Source organism: Struthio camelus, chromosome 1 (assembly GCF_040807025.1).
Source record: "Struthio camelus isolate bStrCam1 chromosome 1, bStrCam1.hap1, whole genome shotgun sequence".
Classification (NCBI taxonomy): Eukaryota; Metazoa; Chordata; class Aves; order Struthioniformes; family Struthionidae; genus Struthio; species Struthio camelus.
The window spans coordinates 56,083,559-56,106,565 of record NC_090942.1 but is presented as its reverse complement, the minus strand read 5'-3'; the positions used below and the strand labels follow the sequence as shown (position 1 = coordinate 56,106,565).

The 23,007-nt window shown below is 37.4% G+C and overlaps 1 protein-coding gene across 4 annotated transcripts in view; it reads right to left on the bottom strand.

Moving 5' to 3' along the window:
* LUC7L2 (LUC7 like 2, pre-mRNA splicing factor) overlaps positions 1-23,007 on the bottom strand; it is a 35,004-nt gene that overhangs the window by 1,289 nt on the left and 10,708 nt on the right. For all 4 annotated transcript variants that reach the window (XM_068940255.1, XM_068940265.1, XM_068940274.1 and 1 more), the window contains 8 exons: positions 22,354-22,448; positions 11,044-11,142; positions 10,035-10,145; positions 9,082-9,225; positions 7,755-7,931; positions 5,429-5,520; positions 4,689-4,718; positions 3,554-3,748 (listed from right to left, as the gene is read on the bottom strand). In XM_068940255.1, the coding sequence (XP_068796356.1) occupies positions 3,554-3,748; positions 4,689-4,718; positions 5,429-5,520; positions 7,755-7,931; positions 9,082-9,225; positions 10,035-10,145; positions 11,044-11,142; positions 22,354-22,448 (943 nt within the window). The remainder of the gene's footprint in view (positions 1-3,553; positions 3,749-4,688; positions 4,719-5,428; positions 5,521-7,754; positions 7,932-9,081; positions 9,226-10,034; positions 10,146-11,043; positions 11,143-22,353; positions 22,449-23,007) is intronic.

The following is a 23,007-nucleotide window of genomic DNA, read 5'->3' as shown; positions in this document are numbered from 1 at the left end:
GACCTTCATGCAACAGCATAGTGGCATGGAAGTTTACACAATTGCACCAGCAAGTAATATTACCACAATAACGCTTTCAAGAGAACTAAAATACCATTCCTGCCTCCTTCAAGGACAAGGTATAGCCTTTAAAATTAGAGGCTCGCTAGGTTTACCTTATTTAGAAGGCTTGGAAAGGATTATTTCGCAGCTAGCCAAATAGATACTTCCAGTAGAAACACCTCCCTGCCCCCACCTGATATGGAGGCAATAGCTACCCTGCCAGATGTACTAACTGTGAATCTGTTTATAATATGCGATACTGGTTCCAAGTCAGTGGATGCTTGAATTTCTCTTAAGAGAAAAACCATAAGTAGCCTTGGCAGATCAGGTCTTAGATCTGGAAAAGTAGAAAAAGATGTAGATATGACTTCAAACCTACCAAGAGGAAGATATTCAACCAAAATCCTAGTCTGCTTTTTTATTAATAATAAAGAAACCTAAATCTTTGCATTTCTCTGCTAAAGCAGAGAATAAGCATAGGGCTAGAATATTCTGTTGTCAATATGGACTTGAAACATACTGAAGAAATATTTCTGTCTAAATTCTAAGAGAAGTCTATCTCATCATCCAGCTGTAGATGTCTACAGACATCTAAGCTGATTGATCAGATTTCCTTAACAGTCAACAGAAGAAACGGACGCTTTTAGGGCATGATTTGTCTCATCTTAAAATAGACACAAAAATAGGTTAGATGAGCCTGTAATGGGACTCATGAGATTTACATTTGAACTCGTCATCTAAAGCTAGGTGAAATGAAGTCCCACGTTAGGTCTTTGGGTACTCTATTTGATCATATGATGCCTGCATGGGAATACATTATCCCTTGTCACACAAACTCTTGCAAGTCGGCTCAAGCACAGACACACTAACTTCTCTCAATAAGGAGATCTAAATGACGAAAGATGATTCATTTTAGTTCTTTGGAACTTCTAGTTTGCAGTGAGTAAAAGGAAGAGTTTATTTAGACCTGCTCTTGATAAACCAGTAATCCAAGCCTGGAAAGACCTAGGGTTCCCATTATCTTAGACACGTTGCTACTACTGCCAGATGCTTTGCACATGTTCAGTGGTGTTGAGGCAATTTGGAGGTCAGCTCTTTATATTGTTAAAGGCTGGGATCTCACTTCAAAGGTAAGAGACTTAAGTTTATCCACCTATTTGCAGGGTGAATAATGATATGGAGTGAAAAAACGACATTTGTCTGAACATGAGACAAATTTACGTATTTGTAGAATTCACTCAAATAATAACACACAAACATCTCTTTACTTTCAGAATGAAGAAATGCCTGAGAGGTGGCAGCTTTTCATTTTATGTGAAAGGCTCTTCAGAAAATGCTTTCTGAAGAGGGTGAACAGGAAAGGCAAAGGAACTGGATATGTTTGTTGCAAACGATGGTACCTAGCATCTGTTTCCTGTGAAAATGTTCAATCACCTCTGGGAAAAGGGATTCCAGGAGAAGCACACTATTAAGAGTCTCTCCACTGGAAGTCTAATTGCCAAGTATGATTACATGTTGAAACCGTACTGGGTATGAGCAAAACTAAAAAAACACCATCTATATAGCTTTTAGAACAGGATTCGGGCGGGCTACAAGACTTTAGCTAAGACTACTGGGTATTTTATGGTATTCTGACCATCCTAGAAGTCACACTGAAGGCTTTAAGTTAATGTAAGATGATGCTCTTCTCACTGAGCAACCACAACTCCACACTTCTCTCAATGGCCCTAGAAAAGGCAAGACGTGCTGCCACCGCTGCAGCCTGCAGAGGTCTTTCTGCTGCTTCTAAAGTCAAACTCTCCCAGAAGAGCAGAGGATGACAAAAACATTATGTTCCTCAGATCTGAACTTCTATTTGATAAGAATCCTGGAAAAACGAAATCAGAATAATTTTCTTTGCTTGCTGCGAATGAGTGAAAAGTAATAGAATTCAGGGCACAACATTTCAACTTCATGGCACTCAACACTGAAAATACTTCCACTGAGGTTAGTTCTTGCCCTAAAGGAGTTAGAAGGACCTTTGTTGGAACAATCCTTGGTACATACAAGAGTTTTGGACTACCATTAACAGGAGAAAAAAATTGCTCTGCCATCATTATCAGCTCATACCTCTTACTTCCCAAAGGAACAAAGAATCAACACAATGTTCTTTGCAGAAGTGGAGAAGTTCGGTCTTCTTCAAAGTTGAAGAATCAAAGACAATTTGAGCACATGCTACATAATGGTTTAATCCAAGTGAACAAATGTATTCATTCATCAAGGGAAAATGTCTATATTAAGACTGAGAAACTACAAGTTTGAAGTTTTGCTAATCTGCCGTTGTGAATGTCTTGCAAACTAAGCCTCTACAGGATAACTGGGAGGACAGGCTACAATCAAGATGGAAATTGCCGAGTCCATAGCGTTGACTTCAGGATACTAAAAGACATCCTGAAGAATTTAAAATACCAAACGCTACTGACTGTATCACTTGGTGCACTGGACTCTGAAGTTGTATCCAGCTGCCATACAAGGAAGGAAGCAAAAGACTTGTAGCAACCCTGTCTTTTTTGCTCTCATACAGAGCATAATGGGACTACAGAGTCAGCTACTCCAGGAAGAAAAAAAGCTTGCCTCAAGGGCAAAGAGCAGATGAGATACTTGAAAACATTCAACAAGTATTTCTCCAACCTTGGTGATTTAGCTCCTAGAATTAATTGAACCACAAATCCTGGATGTGCGGCCACATCAAACCTGATCTCTTCTCTTCTTGCGAGTCCACAGCGCATCAGGGTTTTAAGGCTGGACACCCTGTCTGCTGTATTGCACTGCCTCTATGTCGCAGTTGCTGACCTTTACAAGAATGGAATCCTGCTTACAAGCAGACTTCCCTGCCAGATGCCCAGCTGTGCAATTCTAGCACTCTTCCAAATTATGCTTACCTCACTCATCTAAAATAAGCTATCATTCCTCAGAAGCAGACAGCAACCGAGTCATTTGAAAGCAGCAGCCCCAGATCGCTCTCTGTAGTAATCCTTCAGAGAGGAGTCAAGTCACTTTCCTTGCAAAGCAACATCTTCATATTCAATGCAACAAGCTTTTTTCTTTTTTAAGCACATCTAAACTTGACTTTATCTGGCACAGTACACAGCTAACAGGCTCCACCTCTGGAATAAGAGCCCAAAGGGAAAAAACAAATGGGTGACAGTAAAAAGACTGCTTACATCCCTGGGCTCAAATAGAGATCAATTATTTCACCTTTTATATTGCAGGAAGCTGACAGTGTTATCAACTTGACACCAATACCCTGTATCACTCCTTGAAAACAGAAATAATATATAACCCTATTATTTTTATTGAAAAATACAATCACTACTCTGTGTTAAATCACAAACATGCTAAAGGAGTAACCAAAATCTCAGACAGCCCCCAAATTTAAATTTTTAAGTGCTGCAAGTAAACTTAATCTAGTTCAAGAATTCTCAATGTCTATCTAGGAAGAAAAGTCATTTCTTTCTAGACCAGAGTTTACCTTTTTTTGGAGCTGCGTTCTCGGCTTCTCTCCCTGGAACTATGCCTGCTTCTATGGTGGCTGCGGCTGCGGCTCCGGCTGTTAGAGCGAGACCTGTGACGATGGCGTTTCTCACGGGATTTGGAACGAGTTCTTCTCTTTCGTTCCCGGGAGGCTGAACGAGACCGATGCCTGCGACGCTCTCGGGATCTAGATCTAGGAACAGAAAGGACTTAGAAAGGACACTGTATTCACCTAGCTACTCTATCAACGCATTTTGAGCATTAGGCGCTCTACGCATAAGCAGGTTTACAGAGAGAACTGTCTACAGTGTTTAGCGCTATGGCATTGTCCTATCACAGGCAAACACAAAGAGAGGGGAAAGCAACATTAGAAAGCCTACAGACTCCTCTGTAACCAATGCAGACAATTTTACAGCTGATTCATGACCATATGTATGATTAGAGCACAGCCAATTCAGGTTTTGGAAAAGAATTACAAAATGGAAAAATTCTGCTTTTTGTTTGAAGTCTTCTATTTATCAGACAAAGTTTTAGAACTTGTCAATGCAGTGACAATGATCTTCTGGCAGAAGTTGTGCATTATGACGTCCTGAGATCACAGGACTATATTTTTTTTCCAGAGCTACTACAGTAAGACTAGTCTGGAAGGTTCTAAACATCATAGAGGTTCATGATTTTTTAAAAATTTTTTAATCACCTTGCAATAATACCTCATTGGTGACTTTCAACTGTAGGTTAGGAAGAAAATCGATACTATGGAGATGGGTCATCTGCCAAGACTTAACTTGGAGCTTGGGATTTAAATACGTGGGTTTTCACAAAGAGACATTAACCACAAGCGTCTATTTGGAACCAGAAGTAATCCTCTATGTTCCAGCCATTACCAGAGGACAAAAAGCTGCATCGCAGTAGCCACAGATTAGACATACATGCATAAACGATTTCAGTAACGCTGAAATAATGTTTAACAGGTGATAAACGCTGTATAAACACCCAGAAAGAGGATCATATAGGATGCTTTGGTCAGTAAACAAGGGCATTGTAAACTAATAAAGCTCGATAAACTCATCACGTTCCCAGCTTGCGAAAGTTTGGCTTCACTGATGGTATTCCTTGTCTGCAGATTTATATACCTTTTGGTATGCTTGCTATGGGATCTGGACCTGAAACAAATGGAAAATGGTCCATCAACTTTTGTTACAGAATCTTATTTTTAAATATGGAGTACAATTTACTAATAACAAGTTGAACTAGTTGATAACAGGTTGTTGAACTACTTGTCCTGTTATTGTATTTCTTAACAAAAAAGTTCAAGGCCTTTCATTTTATGTTAACATCTTTGTAACCTATTTACTAGGAAACATGCCCCTCGGACTGCTGCTGCTTTTTATTTTTGAGCACACCACACTAAAGAGCTAACCTGCTATTTTACTCGCAACCCTCCCACAAAAAAGCTTACAGTTAAAATAGACTGTACTCCCTTATTTCTTGTGAGACACAAAGCATCAAGACTGCAACAAAGATGTCAAAGTTTACATCATTAACCTCTGAAACCCACGTCAAAATCTCTAATATCATCTGTCAGCTCTCAAAATAAGATACACATTTGAAATAATACATCTCATTTAAAGGCCGTTTTTTCCAGATATGTAGAAATACTTGTAATTGCTCATAATTTTAAAGAAGCAGCTTTCTAGAGAAACAATCCAGGTTTTAAGAGTAAAACATTAACTTCACTTTCAATCCATTTAAGTTTTCAGGAAATAAAACTTATTGTGATTCTGCAGTTTTAAAAAAGTGTATATAGACCACATCACAGTTTTTACGTGAAACAATTGGTCATTATGCATATGCAATTAAAGTAGACATCTACCTCCTCAGTTTCTCCCTTTCTTCTCTTTCCCTCTCTTCTCTACGTTTCAGACGTTCCTGATTTCGTTTCTCTTGTTTATCAGCCACAATCCTCTAAAAACAAAGGAATACATTCAATAAGTTACACTCCAAAATTTCTCAAATGAAGGTGCTATAAAAATAACCTAGACCATTAATGTTCAGTCCTTTCCCTGATGTATACTCGTGTACATTACTCCCTCTCTCTTCCTCAGCATATTTGACTTAATTTTTTCCAAGACATACAAGTTATTGCAGAAGAGCTGCAGCAAACAGAGGTACACCAAGACCTGAAAGATGTAAATTTATATTAATTAAAAGTTTCTCATGAAGGGGAATTCAGAGTACTAAAGTCATGTCTTTAAAGTGAGAGCTTCCATAACAATCCTATCATATTTTGGCCACTGGTGAAGGAGAGAAGGGAATCAGAACTGGGAGAGTTAAGAATTTCATTAACTCCTTCAGCTATACTGTCACATTTAAAAAAAAAAAAAAAAAAAACCCACCACTCTAAAAGGACTTGGTTGGGCGGGTACCTAGTTTTGAGGCTACTTTTCCTCTATTGTGAGCACGAGATGTATAATTAGAAAGGATGCTTTAGCTGACAGCCCCCAGGTTGAACTCACTACTACTGGGGACAAGGCACGCTCAGTAGAGGGCCCTCAAATGTGGAACTCACAACTGGAGATCTGGCCAAACCCAAGTCTTGCCACCTTCTGGACATGATGCAAGAAATTCAACTCTTTGTAAAGACCTTCTTCTGAGATGTGGAATTGCCCCAGCAGCATCTTGATTAGATCTCTGAGGAGAGCTCTGAGGAAGGAGGGGATAATTATTGTTTTCTTTTTTTGTTAGCGAAGTAATTCAAAAGATTATTTTATTGATGCTTTGGGAATGTGTAAGAATCATCCATGCATAATTTTTTCAAATTATGTAAATAATCAATTATTTAAACCCTTTGTGTCAAATTATATCTATACTTCCTCATATAGTATCAGAAATTTAACTGTACGCAAGGTTTCCTGTTCAAGTGAGTGTTTGCACAATTTCACAGAGCGATGAGAGGAAACACATAACATACATCTAAGACGTTCTAAGATTTGAACTGCAGCAGCCATATTTAGGAGCCTAAACTGCCAGTACAGTCAACGGAAAGAGTTAAGGATCAGTCACAGTGACCATGTAAGACAGCTGGAATATTATGAAATAAGCCAAGCTGATTTATTCAAACTCAGTAGCAGCATTTTCTGCTTTTAGGGCTCCAACCCATTTAGACATGGTCTTTAGTAGTGATTTCTACAGTAAAATGCCTAATTGAGCTTGAACCCCAGAACTTGCATATTAAGACTATAAAAGGCTAAGTGTCCAAGTCCATTCTCTTGAATACCCAAAGTATAGAGCTTAATTCCAATAATTCCTTCCTCAAGCACATGATCTCTAGTCAAGATAAATAGTGCTGTTTGAGAAAATATTCCATCTCAATTTCAAAAACTTCAAGCTAGGGAGAACATGCAACTTCCCCGTAACAATTATTTTAACTGGTTAGTCTCACTTCAACATATACACCTTTTTGCATTCTGACTTTGCATAGCTTCAGCCTTCCATTGTTGGAACTTACTTCACCTATTGCCAGTTAAGCCGAAAAGCCCTGAACTACTAACAATCTTATTTCATTGTTGGTACCTCTAGAATGAAAGTCACCTCCTAAACTTTGGAGGAAATAAGCATACTGAGTTCCTTTAGTCTTTCACCATACAGTAGGCTACTTCATCTCCAAACATTTCTGTATATCTTTTGTTATGTGTTAACATTCTCTTCATGTGCTGGTACCAAAACTGAACACAACATTTCAACAACAGCCTTATTCATATTTTGCCCTAAATAAAGTAAAATAAAATATGACTTCCTTAGGCCCACTATAAGTTCCTGTATTTCCAAGAATCTCCTTATTACTTTCAGCCAATAAACTGGCTAAAGGTAAGGTTCATTTGGCTATCTCCTATGACTGAATTTGTTTCAATATCACTATAATTCAGAATAGTTCCCAAGTGGACCTACACTCTTTGTTGCCAAAACACGTTACTTTGAACAACGTGCTTTAATCTATCTCAGTGCAAAAGAGGCCATCTTATAAGTTATCTAGATAACTCTGATATTAAATGAGCACGTTCAATGTTTTACAGATTGATGAAATACCTCAAATTTTAAATTAATAAGAAAAAATCCACGCAGGAAGAGAAGTATTCCTTTAAGAATGCCAGGTAAACAGTTAAGTAGAAGCATAAAAAAAAAATATAGCAATGATTTACCCTGAGTTCCTCAAGCTTCTCTCTTATTTCGATAAACCCTAAATGTAGTTTTCCTCCAAAGTGGTCAGCAAGTCGTCGGTCGTTGTCATGAAGACCGAGATAAGCAGAACATACTTCACAAACCCGTAGCTTCTGCTGTTGAAAGCTGGAGGCAGGCATAGAATTCCTGTATACTTCCTGGAAAAAAGACATTTTGAAAACTCTTACTCCTCAATGCACAAAAATACAACGATTATATATATTTAACAGAAGTGTATTAGTTTTGATAACTGAATTCAATATCAGCATGATTTTAGTCATACTATTCTTAATTCAACTGCCTGATTAAAATATAGAGTAGGTTCACGGTTTTGAAGATTTGACATATGAAAAATAAGACATTAGCAATCGGTTTTGCAAATCAAACCAAAAGAAAGTGATTATCGTCAGATTGACATTTTTTGGAAGTAATGCAGTCTTCTTTCTCACACTCAACACAATGAATATACGCTAACATTACAATTACTATATGTTAACAGATTATGAAAACATTGAACCAGTTTTAATACTGAACCCAGTTAAAACAGTAGCTTTTTGATAAATCTAGTTTCATTTTAGTCACTAGTTTAATAACTTAACTGAGCAAAATTTACCTACAGATGACATACACGTGAGAGACACAGCAACATCTCTGGTACCATTACAATAGCTGCAGATGTTTGTCCCTACAAATTTAAGTATTAAGGTGAAATCTGATATGGAAAAGCTCTTGATGAGATTTGCCACCTCAACATTACAGCAAAGTAAATTACTTCAAATTACGTCGACCTGCCTGATACACAAGCCATCGAAGCAGTATCTTGCAACGAACACGCATAGCGGTGGCTGGAATGGTACCTTTCATTGAAGCATTTCTGTTACCAGCCACACTAGCACACCACAAGGCATGAGGGGGTTGCCAGCAAGAGCCATGGGACTGAATAAGATAAATCCGTCCAACAAATACGGACCCGACTGTAGTGTCAAACACACACAATTAGCCAATACAGCTAAGCGAAGCATCACCACTGGAAGTGAGTATCATTTTAACAGTACAGGAATATATTTAAAGGCATACTGAATTAAAAAAATACATGGATTATTTCCAGAGCTGTCCTCCAGACCAAACAGTATAAACGCACCGAAACTTCTCCTGTATACGACGCCACAAAGCAAACTCCTCAGTTTTAAGTAAAGTAATTAGCTAAGAAAGCGCCAGCAGCTAAGACAGCTCATATCACACAGATGCTGACTAATTTAATACTGGACCCTGCCCTCCCTGCCCCCAAGCCTTACGTTATCAACTTACTTCTGCTTCTCTCTTCTTTACTCGGGCCTTCTCCACTTCATCCATTACTTTCTGAGATTCTTCCACATTCCCATCAGCTCCCAGCTGCTCTACTTTGGCCAGTAGTTTCCCAATTTCTTCATTCAATTCATGAACTCTTTCAGCCTTGAAAGATAAGGAAAGGATCAACACAAGAAAAGCTTGAGAGTTAATTTTGGGAAACAAAGTCAAAAACCTTCAATCCCTATTCAGGAGCCATTACTATATGCAAAATCCATAGGCTAGAATCAGTGGAAACATGCAGAGATAAGACCTCCAGGTAAAAGCGAGACAGAAGTTAATTCATGTCAAAACACACAAAGAAAGGCTAAGCTGCCAAATCTATGTACCAATGCCAGAGCAGGATTCTGTTCAGAAACTTGTAGCTATTCATGCTGTTATCTATACCACGTACACACCTGCAAAATTTGTGCTCACACTATTTTTCCTGGCATGTGCGTATATGTATACAAAAGTGATAAAACTTTTTTTTCAATTAAGAACTAGAGAAAAGCACATCAACCACTTTTTACTTCACAGATGAGGTTTTCATTAAAAAGTGTAAGGATTACCAACATTTTTGTAGCAGGGCATCACAGAGAAGCAAGTTTCCTGAGCTGGAAAACATAGACAAGGTCTCTTCTCTGTGTTCTCTCCTCCCTGCTTTAGAGGCAGGTTTGGGTAGGAGAAAGATTACTTTCCCCTCATATGCATGAATTCTCAGATGGGATAGCATGCCAAATTCTGAAGTTGGCTCCTTAGAAAAACACCGCATTTTAGCCAAAACATTCAGTCTTGTACAGAGTTCAGTTCCAGTCGCTTGTTATTTAAAAAAAAAAAAAAAAAAAAAAAAAAAGCACTTCTGCTGCAAACATTCCCATTCAGCAACATGCAGTCGCTCAAAAAAGCTTCCGTAACTAGTTATACACGCTTACCTTAGCTGCAACTTCAGCACTGATCTCTTCTTGGGTTTCTGCTAGTCTTTTCTTAGCCACTTCTGTTCTTCTGTCGCAGTCTGCAATAAATGATTGCAGGTGGTCCATTGCCTACCACACCAACAAAAATATTTATCAGTGCTGTAAAGAACATGAGTATTTCATTAGCCTTAAAACATTTTTTTGGTTTATTGGGAGGAACTTTTAGAAGTTTTTTTAATCTAAACCTTTGGAAAACAATATTCTAACAGTGCATGACAGGTAACGCCATTAGACAGTCCAGTAACCACATATATTCATGCTAACGTTTTTAAAGTCACAGTTTACAAGTATTTGCAGAAATTTGTATTGAATCTCCCTCCAAATCTTCTTCCCTAGGAAGAAGGGAGCATTCATAACATGCATTAAAATTCTGCAAAGGATACTCAGGTTCAACTCCCCCAGCCGATACATGCAATACTGTAACTTCTTTCTGCTAGTATTTTAAGCTGTTAATCATATCAACAGCCTCCCTCCCAAAACAACACAAAACACACACACTTTTCCCCTAGTGAAGACTAACTTCCTAGCTGGGAGTTCACAACTTTATTATTCAAACTATCATGTACTGAAACATAAGATTTGTCATCCCCAATAAAAAAAACCCAGCAACACAGTTTTCTTCAGCAAATACGTAAAGAGTCTTAACGTCTCTCTTCAAGACGTACATGGCATTAGCATTTGCTTGCAGTTTGATAACACTATGACAACATCCAGGTTTAGGATATTTTTCTGTGGAGACTTAACAGATCTACCTAGAGATGACTACCAATGCAAATTTAATATATACAATCATGATGAGCCATGTAAGTATTTGAATAACTATGTAAGGCTTTCTCTATTTCTACCTACAAAATAAACAATGTAAATGTTTTTGAAAGTTATGTACCGAAACTAACTTTTTTGCTCAGTTTATCTACAAAGATACAGAATTTATGGTTTCTCTCCATCATTAGGACAAAATACATACATCAAGTTCAAAGAAGAAATCTTGATCTTTCGATGCTATTTCATAGTCTGCCCTTAACGCCAGGTCATGCACTTTCAGACATTCTCCAAGGTCCATCCTCTGGAAAGAGACAGATGGAAAGCAGCATAGCTTTATTGAAGTATTACTAAGAATCGAGTTAGCATAATTTTCTTTAGCTGTGAAGTATTCTAAAGTAAATAATTTCCCTTATGGGACTGAAAGGGCATTTAAACAAACCTGTGAGACAAAACCAGATCTTTAATGAGCATGCATGAATCAGGAAAAAAAATGAAGTAGACAGAGGGAACCATTTATCCAATCATTACGGCTGCAACCTGCTTATGTTACGGAGTATCATTAAAGTCCTGCAAAAGCATATTTTACTAGAAGTTCAAAAAGTGACTGAAGTGGAACTAATCCTGTATTGAGTTAAAACAACTGAGGAGAAACAAGTTCCCTGCAGATAACTGGCAAGTAAAGGTTAAATGCTTGATCTGAACTCTCTATACATTCTATGTTATAAATGTCCTGGCCACAATCACCATCTGAAATAGCTGCAACCACAGCTCATTACAAGTGCTGTTTAAAAAAAAACATTCTTAGAGCACTTAAAACAAGGTCGCCAAAACTAAGTCCCTTCAGAACATTTTGGTAAGGAGCAGAAACAAGTTGAGTGTTAAAGTCCTGAATGAGGAAAGACAGAGCCTAAGTACTTGACTTTTAATCTAAAACCATTCTAGAAAGGGCAGGAAGGAAGCGTGAGCGTCAATCAACAAAGACTGCATCACTATTCTTTAATCTTCTGTAGAATGCCACTGAGCATCCAGAGTCCTCCTAGGTAATAACTACTGTTTTTAAATTGAAATTTGCATACTATAAAGCATAAGGAATTATAATGAAATATGCTCCCTGGAGGTTAGTCTGGTGATCAAGACAGAATAATGTAAAACACAACAACAAAAAAAATCATAATGAAAACCAAATTAAACAAAAACAAGGCACCTTCTCTGCGAAAATCAGATGCTGATGTTTAACACTGATATTTCATTGAAAGTGAAATTATTTATCAGTATTGCTAAAAAACAGAATACAGCTTAATGTCATTCACTGCTGTTGGCACTGATCACTTCATTAAGGAAAAATTGTTTCTTGATACCAAAAGCATATAAGGAAAAGTTGGAACTCTGATAGAAAATCAATTTCTCTTGTAGTTTAATAGCAGTTTTAGAACCAAAAATAAATAATTAGCTGCTTTGTTGTGATTTTTTAAAATAAAAGACGAGTGTTAAGTCAGAAACTGCAGAAGTCATCTGGTATCTGAGCCTAGAGCGCTAAAATTAAAACAAACAAAAAGCCCCAGAAACTTGCATTTAAGTAGCTATTCAAGCTTCACAAGTGTAGTGCGATAGCAAATACTAGTTGCTTTCAACTGCTTAAATCAGTCAGATGTTCGAACAAATCCGTTTAAGTGAGTTTTTACAGAAGTTAGTGGCTTATTTTAAGTATTAAAAATGGACAACCCACTGTTAAAAGTGCAGAATCTTGAACTAAATCAACCAAAGCTTTTGATGAACTATAGTTATTTAAATACTCTTCAGCTTATTAATGCCACTGTAACGTCCTGTTTCCAGGAGAACATCTGCTTTAAGTCTAAAGAAAAGATTCCTTAAGTTACTACAGAGAACCTTGGCGATTTTGTTAAGTGAGGTAAATCCATGAAGACCTGGAAGCTGAGCAACAAACCACCTACGTCCACTTTCCACGTCAGCAGACGCCAACGTCACTGAAACCACAACATTCTTTCAGGCGACTATTTCAGTACAAGCAAAACAATATGAAAGAACATTTTAAAGTTATTTAAAAATTAGGTGCTTAAGCATTCTCCAAAATTTGGAAAAAGCTTGTCTTTATGTTGATTCATCACTTGCACTGATGCAAGTTATTTAAGGTTGAATTGCAAAATTCAAGGCTAATCCTTTAAGTGTAGCCCTCCAGTTCTAATTGCATAGGTAAGGCTAGTGACACATTTCAAGAGATCTGAATATAATGACAAAAAAGCCCTGAAACACATCCACCATGGTATCAAAATAAACTAACAAGTCAAATACTTGTATTTTCTGAGACCTTTGAGTAGGTAATCGAAATACACTTTGAACAGTATATGAAAAACTTCTTCACACCCTAAAAAACCCTGTAGAATTCACATGACATTACTATGATGACACACTGTTCACTTCACATGATTTTTTATGTTCCTTTCTCATCTATTCAGACTGGATTTGCTCTCGTGGGGACAGTATATCTTCTAGTTTCTTCTTTTCCTGTTTCTTACTGCAACTTCTAAACCCATACCCTGAAAGAATTGTAATTACTTTGAGCCAGCATTACTACTGAAAGAAGTTCTGCTCTCCCTTTATCACTATGCTGTGCCTCCCCTATTCTGGCACATCTGCCCGTGCAGTTGAACAAGATCAGGGAATTTACTGGGTAAAACACAACTTAGCAAACAAAAAAAGGAGGCGGTTTTTCAGCACTATCAGTACCTTTGTCCAACTTGCTAGCCGACCCACAAACAGGCATGCTGACAATGTAATATGTAAGGGACAGTGCCAGAGTGGAACTGAGCAGGTAGGATGTCTTACAGTCTCAGGATGCCATTTCAATATCCCTTAAATAACTTCAGTAATGATAATAGCTGCAATTTGTGGAAGGTTGGGGGAAGGGTAGATTTTTGTTAGATAATAGCTCATCAGGATAAAGGAAATTTTGGATCCTCTCCTCTCCTCTTCTTTTAACATCTAGATCATTTCAGTTGTCCGACTTAGAGCATGGCCTTATAAATACTCACATGGTATGAACTGAGAAGGAGCAAGAATAAGTAGATATGAGTAAGAGAAAATGATTAATTTTCATTAGTTTTGCTGCTAAAGAAATCTTATCATTGGAACTGCACCTTAACAGAGCCTGTACTAGTCTTGTCTTGGCTGATCCTTTGCAAATACCTTAAGGGCGGTACTACTACTGAACACCCTACTTTAAAATTCTATTAGCAAAGCCAAATTTAGAGACACATACAAAAAAAAAAAAAGTCATATTTAAAACTCTTATGCCAAAGTTTGCATGTCACATGCAAAATCAGGCTGAAAAGTACTTCTGCTGGTATAAGTTATGCAACATTTGGCAAAAAGAATTCATCTTGGAGATATTACTGTCAAAGGTCCATGCTGGACCAGGACTGCTGAGTACTTTGAAAAAACACAGACCAGGTCATATTACAGCTTGGTTCACATAGCTAGCTACAAAGTAGAGCTAGTATATGGAACTGGACAGAAGATACAATGAGAGACATTATTCCCACTTTCCGTAATGCCAAATTGTGATTTGCAGCCAATATCTGCTCTTCTCCAGAGGCAAAGAACAAATATTAGCAGTCAGCCCTTTAGGACCAATCATATTTGAAACAGGAGATGGCTATGAGGGAGACTAATGTTTAGCCATTAAGCTACTACTGAAGGCTCAGAAAGAATGCATGTAAACTTTGTCTTTCACTGTTGATGCAGTGACTTTTAAACAGATTCATGATACTTAAGGTGATTTACAGAGGGCTCCTGATGGGTAAAGTAAACAAAAAAAGGTGAGATCAGAGTCCTCAGGCTTTGCATAACAAAAAGTTATTGAACGTCTGAAGCCATGCTTGGGGGCTTTTTGCAGCTATTACACTTTTACTGAAGAGTAAAACAAAGGACATCCATATATTTGGGGAATCCTACTTACAAGCAAAAGCCAGTGCAGAAGTTTAGTCTAGAACACAGCAAATGCAAGCACATGCAAAGCAAGATATTAGTAGTCCTTTTGCTGTTGCAGAACTCTGCTTACAGAACTAGTTCCTGCTACTAACAATTTGCCAAATACCGTTACCATTTTCTGTAACTTAAAAACAAACAAACAAACAAACAAAAACAAACTCCAAGCGTTAAATGAACAATTGAAGTTACTTGATTTCCCAGAGCTGAGGTTTAGGTTACTAGCCTTCTGTCCCAAGCAAACTCTTACTGAAATTATTTCGTTGCTATTTTTGTCATTACATCCACAAAAACGAACAGAATGGATTTGGCATTAATATAGAAATATGGACTACCTAAATTTAGTTTACTGACGATGTTCGGCTCTGCTTCAGTCAAATCAGGTGCAAAAAAAGAATAGCACCTTAATGAAGTCAGAACAGACGAGGAAGTCAGAATAGACAAGGAAGAGCAGGCCAAGGACTTAACCTATACAGAAACTGAAGAGTTTATCTGAAAAATAAACGTGCACTCAGAGTAGCCAGCATTAACAACTTTGAATCAGAGATTAAACTAGATCAGATGTGGTGCTGTTTCTGGAACACGAAACTAAGGCGGCCCTTTTTTGAGATCTGGATCTAGGTAGAGCAAAATTCCTGCTTTGCTGATTTTACAACTACTACACGTTCCTTTGATACTAGAGAGTGTGCTAGAGTATATGGACTGCAAAAAGAGCATAGAAAAGCCAAAGCTACTTAACATGCAGAAGGCTGATGTTGAGCCAAGTGTGACACAGTAGCACACGCTATCAATGCTTCTAAAAATAGCATGCATCTTTGCTAGGTTTCGAAAGAAGACACTCTGGGCAGTGTTTCCAGCTAAAACGATGCCAAGTACCAAAGCAGTTCGCATTCAGCAAGAGAAGTTAAGGCTTTTTATTTATTATTTTTAAATATGTTTTACATGATTGGGAGATTTATATTGCAGATTCAGTACCACAGGAACCGAATCTCTCCCTTTTTCAAATTGCCAAGGCAGCTATTAGTGGCTGAGAGAGAACACTCTTGCTGTAGGTGCAAAGAAAGTTGCTGATGGGCACTTTGCCAAGATCTGTTTTGTTATGGAACTCACTTTTCATCTGCACTAACGATTCTGACAGATTTCTAGGCATGCCATAAAACCATCTTTTCTCCTAGGCACCCCAGGCTCAGAAGGGAAAGCCCAAGATGACATAACCTTTAACGATGTAAGTCCTCTGACTCCAATAACTTGGTTAACTTTTGTACGACTTCACTAGCAGGAAAAAAAATGCTGAGCTTAAAGTTTAAGGCTTTAGATATTGTAAAGTCCTTACCAATCAGTGAAAATTCCATCCACCTTCGGAAGTATCGTATTCCTTTAAAGACATTTCTCCCCTTACTCTCAACCCTACTCTTATTCTTGAGGACTTTAAATCCTCAGAACAGGTTTCACTGAAAAACAAAGCTAGCAACCAGTCTTTCCCATTGATAAATATACAGAGATATTTCAGCGTTTCCATAGTATTCAGATCATACAGCCTGACTACATAGTATACTAACATTGAAGTTAGATTACCATACTGAAGAATACTAAAAAGGCCTTTAACTAGGTAAGTGGAGCCCATTAAAATAGAATAGGGTACAATCAATTCACTTTCCGGGTGTCGGTCAAGAAAATTGAGAATATGTCTGAAGAGGTTCACGTGATCATCTGCTGCCACAAGAGAGCACTTAACCATTCACTGCCACTGGGCTGAAGGCTACAAATTGAGGTGGTTTACGCAAGCCTAATCTTACTTTGATTTGCAAAGGGTTGAAGCAGCTCCCATGATCAAATCAGTCCTAAATCAAAAAGCTGATACCCTCTAGCAGAATGCTTGCATTCTGTAACACTGCAGGAAATAAATCACATAAGCACCTAAGTTTTAAGCATGGAAATAGTTCCCATCGCGCCACTGGGACTACTGCTGAAGAACTCAGCTCCAGACTAAGACACCCAAATGTTACAGGGTTAAATGCAGGTATCTACAAACATGCGAACTATCCACATTCCTCTTACAGTTAAAGGAGATCTGGGCAGTACAGTCAGTCTAGATGGATTCAGCTCACCTTGAGAGGGACACTTAGCGGCAGGTAAACTGAACCTCTCTCTGGGCTTCCCTGTCTATATCTCCATTGACTCCAGTGCAAGGTTAGACAACTAGTGCACCAGCTGAAATCTAAATTTAGGAGTCTTAATCTGGAGCTGAATTCCACCCCTAACAAGCTTAAAGATAATCATGTATTAAAGTATGGTGCTAACCCAAGGTCTCAATCAGTATGCTTCTGGTTAGCAAGAGTCTTGACGAGAAGTGCAATAAATTCAAGAGCAACTAATGATATACATAATTGCAAGACTGAACTGGTAGAGCATATTTTGAGATCTGTATGAATAAAATGCAAAACGTGATGCTCCTCCACCCACAAATACACATAACGTTCATCCACTGAGAGAAAGGAGTTTCTCAATCATGGTTTGCAAGACAACATGCAGTATTTGTGTAATTTTCTTTTCTACAGGGAAGCACAATCAAGACTAATAAGAAAACTAGATTACTGCAAAGGTGTTGAATTTGGGGGCTCTTCAAGGACAGCTAGCAGCTTATTGTAAATATTCAGGGTATTATTACTTACAACCTTATTAAAGTACTTGCTTTAAGTTTTACCACCTTTTCATTAATACTCTGCTATTCATTTAGAAACATACACGAGAAGATAAAAACACATTCTTATAAATCTTGCGTACCTCCAAAGAACGCGACTTACTAGGTTCACGCTTTCACAAAGGAGCCATCTGACTACTATAGAGGTAGCTCCAGTCATATATACAGATATAAATAAATACTTTTGTAATGCTGATGAAAAGTAACTCAAGAACTATGGACTGAAAGACAGACATGCCTGAATATCAGGTATTACTAAGGATAAAATGGTAAGAGGAGAGCGTGAGACCTTTAAGACAAAATATTTGAAATAAAAACAGAAATAAAAAACGTTTAAAATGGCAAATGATTCATTGTGTACTTTAAAAGACAAACGATAGCTAAGACTCACAAAATCTTATATCTCTGTCATTATAAAAGTCTCAACCTGAAATGAATGATCACACTCTTAAATCACCAAGTTCTGGAGAATTTCCCCATGGGAATTAGTGCCCCAAGGGAACAGCTTGAAAAAGTAAAAGCTTGAAAAGCAAAGCACTGAAACGTGAAAAAGCAGTCAATTAAAAAAAAAAAAAAAAGCAAGCTTTGAGAGAGGTATTGTCAAAAGTAGGCTCTGAAGAGACAGTTTTACAACTTTAAATACAGTCATTTCTGTGATTTTACCCATTACTTCACTACATGCTTCACAAACTTCAGAACACATTTCAAGTACAAAGATATTCACAAAGCACAATTCCTTTGAAAATTGTAATTTAATGATCCCCAAAAGGATATTATAATTTTCTTATCTTTGTTTTAAATTTGTTTCAAATTTCTGCATTTAGGACACACTAGTCTAGCTATGTCTTCCAAAGAGCCTGTCATTTCCATTGCTCTCAAAAGCAGATTACAAAGAAAGAAAACCATACTCTCACTGTCTCTTTCCGACAAATGACTCAAAAGCACCTCTCCTCCAGGCATTGAGACAGCTCTGACTGCTGATCTACAACAACAGAAAACTAGTTGCATAAAAACATGTACCTGAATCAAATGGAATACTAAGAAAAAAAGCAAACAAAATCTCCTGATTTGAATAGGTAACAACTCTTCAACAGACAACTAGATGAGTTTACTTAGAAACTAGAAGAAGGTGATAACAGTGATACAGAACTAACTGTATTGGTGGCAACAGCAGCCAGTAGATAAGAAAAGATTTTATTTCAAAATACAGTTACCACTTACAGCTTTACAGCCTGAGGCACGTCAGATATTTAGGGTTCTCTTAAAGACAACTTTATGCTAACAAACTACTCTGATGAAGAAAGACCCAGAGGAAGGCAAAAGAAAGCTGGAAAAAGGAGGAAGCTGTGTACTGTTCCTGATCCAAACATGGAAGTTTGAGTAAAACTAAAAACTGAGATGTTTACTTATTTGTATGGATGTTTTTTCCCCGATTTTTTTTCCTGACGTTAACCAAAAGATAAATCCAACTGAAGAAGCATGAGGAAAATAATTGCTTCAAGTGTTTCTGAGAAGTTGAGAAATACCAAAAGACTCCATACAGTATTCTTAAAAATAAGCATTTTATCTAAAAAGAGAGCAGATAAAATATGCAGAAATTTGGACTACAGAGAGAAACTTTCCAATCTTCTATTTTAAGAAAAGGTTACGGGCATTACTTTTGCCAATACATGCCGCAGTCTAGGGACCATGATTTTAGTATCAAGGGAAATCAGTATGCTTCTCCTTGGCTCAGCTTCTGGGTGTGTGGCCATTAAGGAAAAGAACATCACTAAATTAACAGAGCCTACTCATGAGTCATTTCATTTGTCTCATGTATCTATGAATGTTTTTCCTGAGTGCTTTCAAAAGTGTGGGTGGACTGGAGTAGCATAAAAGTCTGTATTTTGCTGATGGGAACAGTAACATACATTTCACAAGGAGGCAGATTACCTTGTTAAGCTTAAAGAATCCACAATTCATGTCTAGTACATTACTGATTATCCAGTAAAAATGATTTAACCTTATGAAAGAGTCCAAGAGAATTTACTCTTTCAGAAGTATAAGATTCTGGATTTTTATTCATAAAAAAGTCAACCAATCCCTGTCACCTAGAGGTCTTGAGATGCTGTGTCATAATTTTCCTATATCAATACTGCAGAGAAAACTCTGCAACCATTTTGCAAGTAAACGATAAACCATTCGATCACATTATATGCTTTTTGCCCTTTTGAAATTGTACTATTAAGATAGGAGGACCACTTCTTCTGACCCACGGCTAGGTAAACAGCAGAACATTGGATGGGTCAGACAAAAAGCCTGTCTCTTATGATTCACTCTCCACTACTCCCACAGGGAGGGAAAACAAACAAACAAACAAACAATCACTTTTTTTCTGGGCCCAGAATTTTATTGTGGAACACATTTTACGCTCAATGACTATTTGCATCATTAGGAAGAAAGTAAGAGACTGATACTCAGGAGGGAAACAGTTTAGTTTAGTACTCCAGTAATCGTTAACAGAAGAACGCGGTACAAGACAGAAGAGAACTTTCAGTAAGAACTAACAAATTCAGTAAACAGGTCCTACCTACACATTTGGTCTGCACTGTAAGAGGCACTATTGCATGGTACTTGTGAACTTTATAACTGAAGATAAATTTATCTTACTTGCTAAAGACAGCCATTCTAGAAATCTTTGCGTATGGAAATTAGACCACAAAGAAAAACTGTCAAATCAATCTTTTAACAATATCTCCTCGAGAGTTCTGATCAATGCCTTTGTATGCTACTAAAGTATCCATATCTCCCTCCAAGCTAGAGGCAGGAATGATAAGCAGAGAGCCTCATCACACAAGCAAGATACTGGATAACATAACAGATGGGGTAGGAGGAACACTTTCTTCTTCCCCTTTCAACGTTTTGTTTGGATAGTGAAACAAAATTGTTCAAAAATAAAATTATACGTGCAATGATACACAAGGCACAGTTATCTAAGGAAATTTTTAAGATGTATTATCTTCAGTGTGAATTATCTTCAATAACTGTGTATGCCAAAAGTACCATATGAACCTCAAAAAGCCTGACTTTTAGGATGAGAGAGAAAGTCTTTGCTATGTGAAGGAAAAAGGTAGGAAAAAACGTCTTTAAGAAGCAGGAAAAGCTATTTAGGAAGCCAAAGGACTAAAAGGAAAGAAGAGTTCAACAAGTAAGACTTTTCTGTTACCTCTGTTATTACAATAAACGCTAAATTCTCTAGTTCCCTTCTACTATTTTTTTTTTCTTTTTTTGCCTCTTATGCCTGTGCTTACCTATTACAGTTACACCTACTTCTGTAGGGACTCTCTAGGGGACAGATGGACTGTAACTGTTGGTCTGTCAAGTGTCAAAATTAGTAAAAGAAACAAAATATGTGCATGCGCGTGTGCACGTTTGAAGTTCTTTGATCAACCAAGATTTTAAGGTAATTTAAAATCACAGCTACATGGGAAGTATATTAGCGGACAGGTGACAGATAAGTAGACATTACTAAGTCTACTTATTCCAGGTTTTCATTTTCCAAGTGAAATTCATCATTCTGTGTATCGTTTAAAGGCTCCAGTCAGGCTGGCCCTCTGGAAGGAATAATGCTTCAAATAATCCCTAAAACGTGTTTTCAAGTATTCGTTTCCCCCATGCTACAGAATAAGAAAAGCTACCAAAGTGCAGCAATAAGAACGGCAGACACATTAGACTCAGCGTATCATCATACCGAATCTCTCTACTGTTAGCTTTCTAGCACCAGGGAACGTTAGGTTAAAGGAGATCTTCAACACTTAGTGACAGTTGTGGTAGGGAAAGGAACTTTGCTAAGCATTAGAAAGAACAAAACAAAACAAAAAACCTCAAACGCATATCCCTCAGACTTTGACAGAGGAGAACAACGCTGCTGGACAACAAGTTACTATGCATCAATTGTTTGGGTAAACTGCCTACGCATATATGCTTATTCCATAATCAGTGCAAAGCAGCTTACCTGTTTTTCACCAAGAGTAAGCTACTTTGAATTACCTTTCAAGCACCGCATGGTAAAGCACGACACATTGGCACAACTGCTGGCACGTGTCAAAGCTCTGTTTGCTATACTCAGGCAGAGGAATTTCTGACTCAGAGTACAGATAAAAATCTAAGTCAAACAAGCAAAGTTTATTAATAATGTCAGAATTGAAGATGAGGACATCATACTTTAAAATAAATGCCTTCTTGAAAAGTAAAATGAAATTGCCTTTAAATTTGTGAAAACAGCACTCCAAGTTCTACACTAGAAGAAAAAGGTAACTCCAAGTTCTACACTAGAAGAACATTTATTTACCATGTTCAATGCATCTCAGCTTCTAGAAATATAATTATTTGAAGTTTCAATCATTATCATTTAACTACTTCTAAAGAAAGGAAAATCACCTCATCTGTATACAAGTATTTGTATGGGGTAGTCTGTAACTACAACAGAAAACTTTTACAAAGAAACTTCAAATCCATGCGTGGGTGTACAAGTTTCTAAGAGTATTATAAAAACACTTTACTATGCCATAATTTATGTAGGAAAGCATTCGTCTTACATATTGTATGCTTTCTATAAATCAACAAATAATAAAAAAAACCACACACACACACAAACTTCATAACCCATAAATCAGTTGTTTGTAGAAGTTCATAGGAATACTACCACTAGGGTCAAGATAGCTATTTGCTGAAAACCATGAAGTTAGAAGAGATACTACAGAGAACAAACCTAACTTTAATTTCACAATTTTTTATCTAAATAAAACATAAGATTTAGCTACATACAGTTCCAGAGAGCACATCATGAGGGCAGCAGTTGAGAAGGTGACTCTTGCACACTCTGTCATCACTAAATTTGATTCGCTGGCGGGTCGTGTCACCTGCAATATAGAAATCAACACATTCCAGGTGAGATACCTGGAGAAGCCAGACATGTTCTGCAAGTTACATGCAAAGCATTAACATTCCCCTGTTACATAGTGAAAACCTATGGAAACTAGAACTTAAAATGCTATATGGTTCTTGGCCAAAAAACAAACAAACAAAACAAAACAAAAACAAAATACACATTTAAATGCTACAAAATGCTATTTAAAAACGCTTTCAACTTCCCCTTCAAAAACACAGCATGAGAAGTGCTTAAAACCAGAAGGACAGTATTAGCTTAAATACACTTCGCTATGACAGCAGTTGTGAAAGGAGCTATATAACGCTCTATTCAGATTCTGCATGAAATTGTGATGTATTTGTATGTAACAGGTAGCATATAAAGCAGCCTCAAACACATAATGATACACATTGAGAGTCTTCTCTGAATCCCACCTGATACTCATTCTATTATTTTGTTCTTGGATGCAAAGCACCCTCTTACTTCTGATGGGAGTTGCATAAAGAGTTGGCAGAAGAATGTATTTAAATGCTTACAAACCTGGAAAAAAA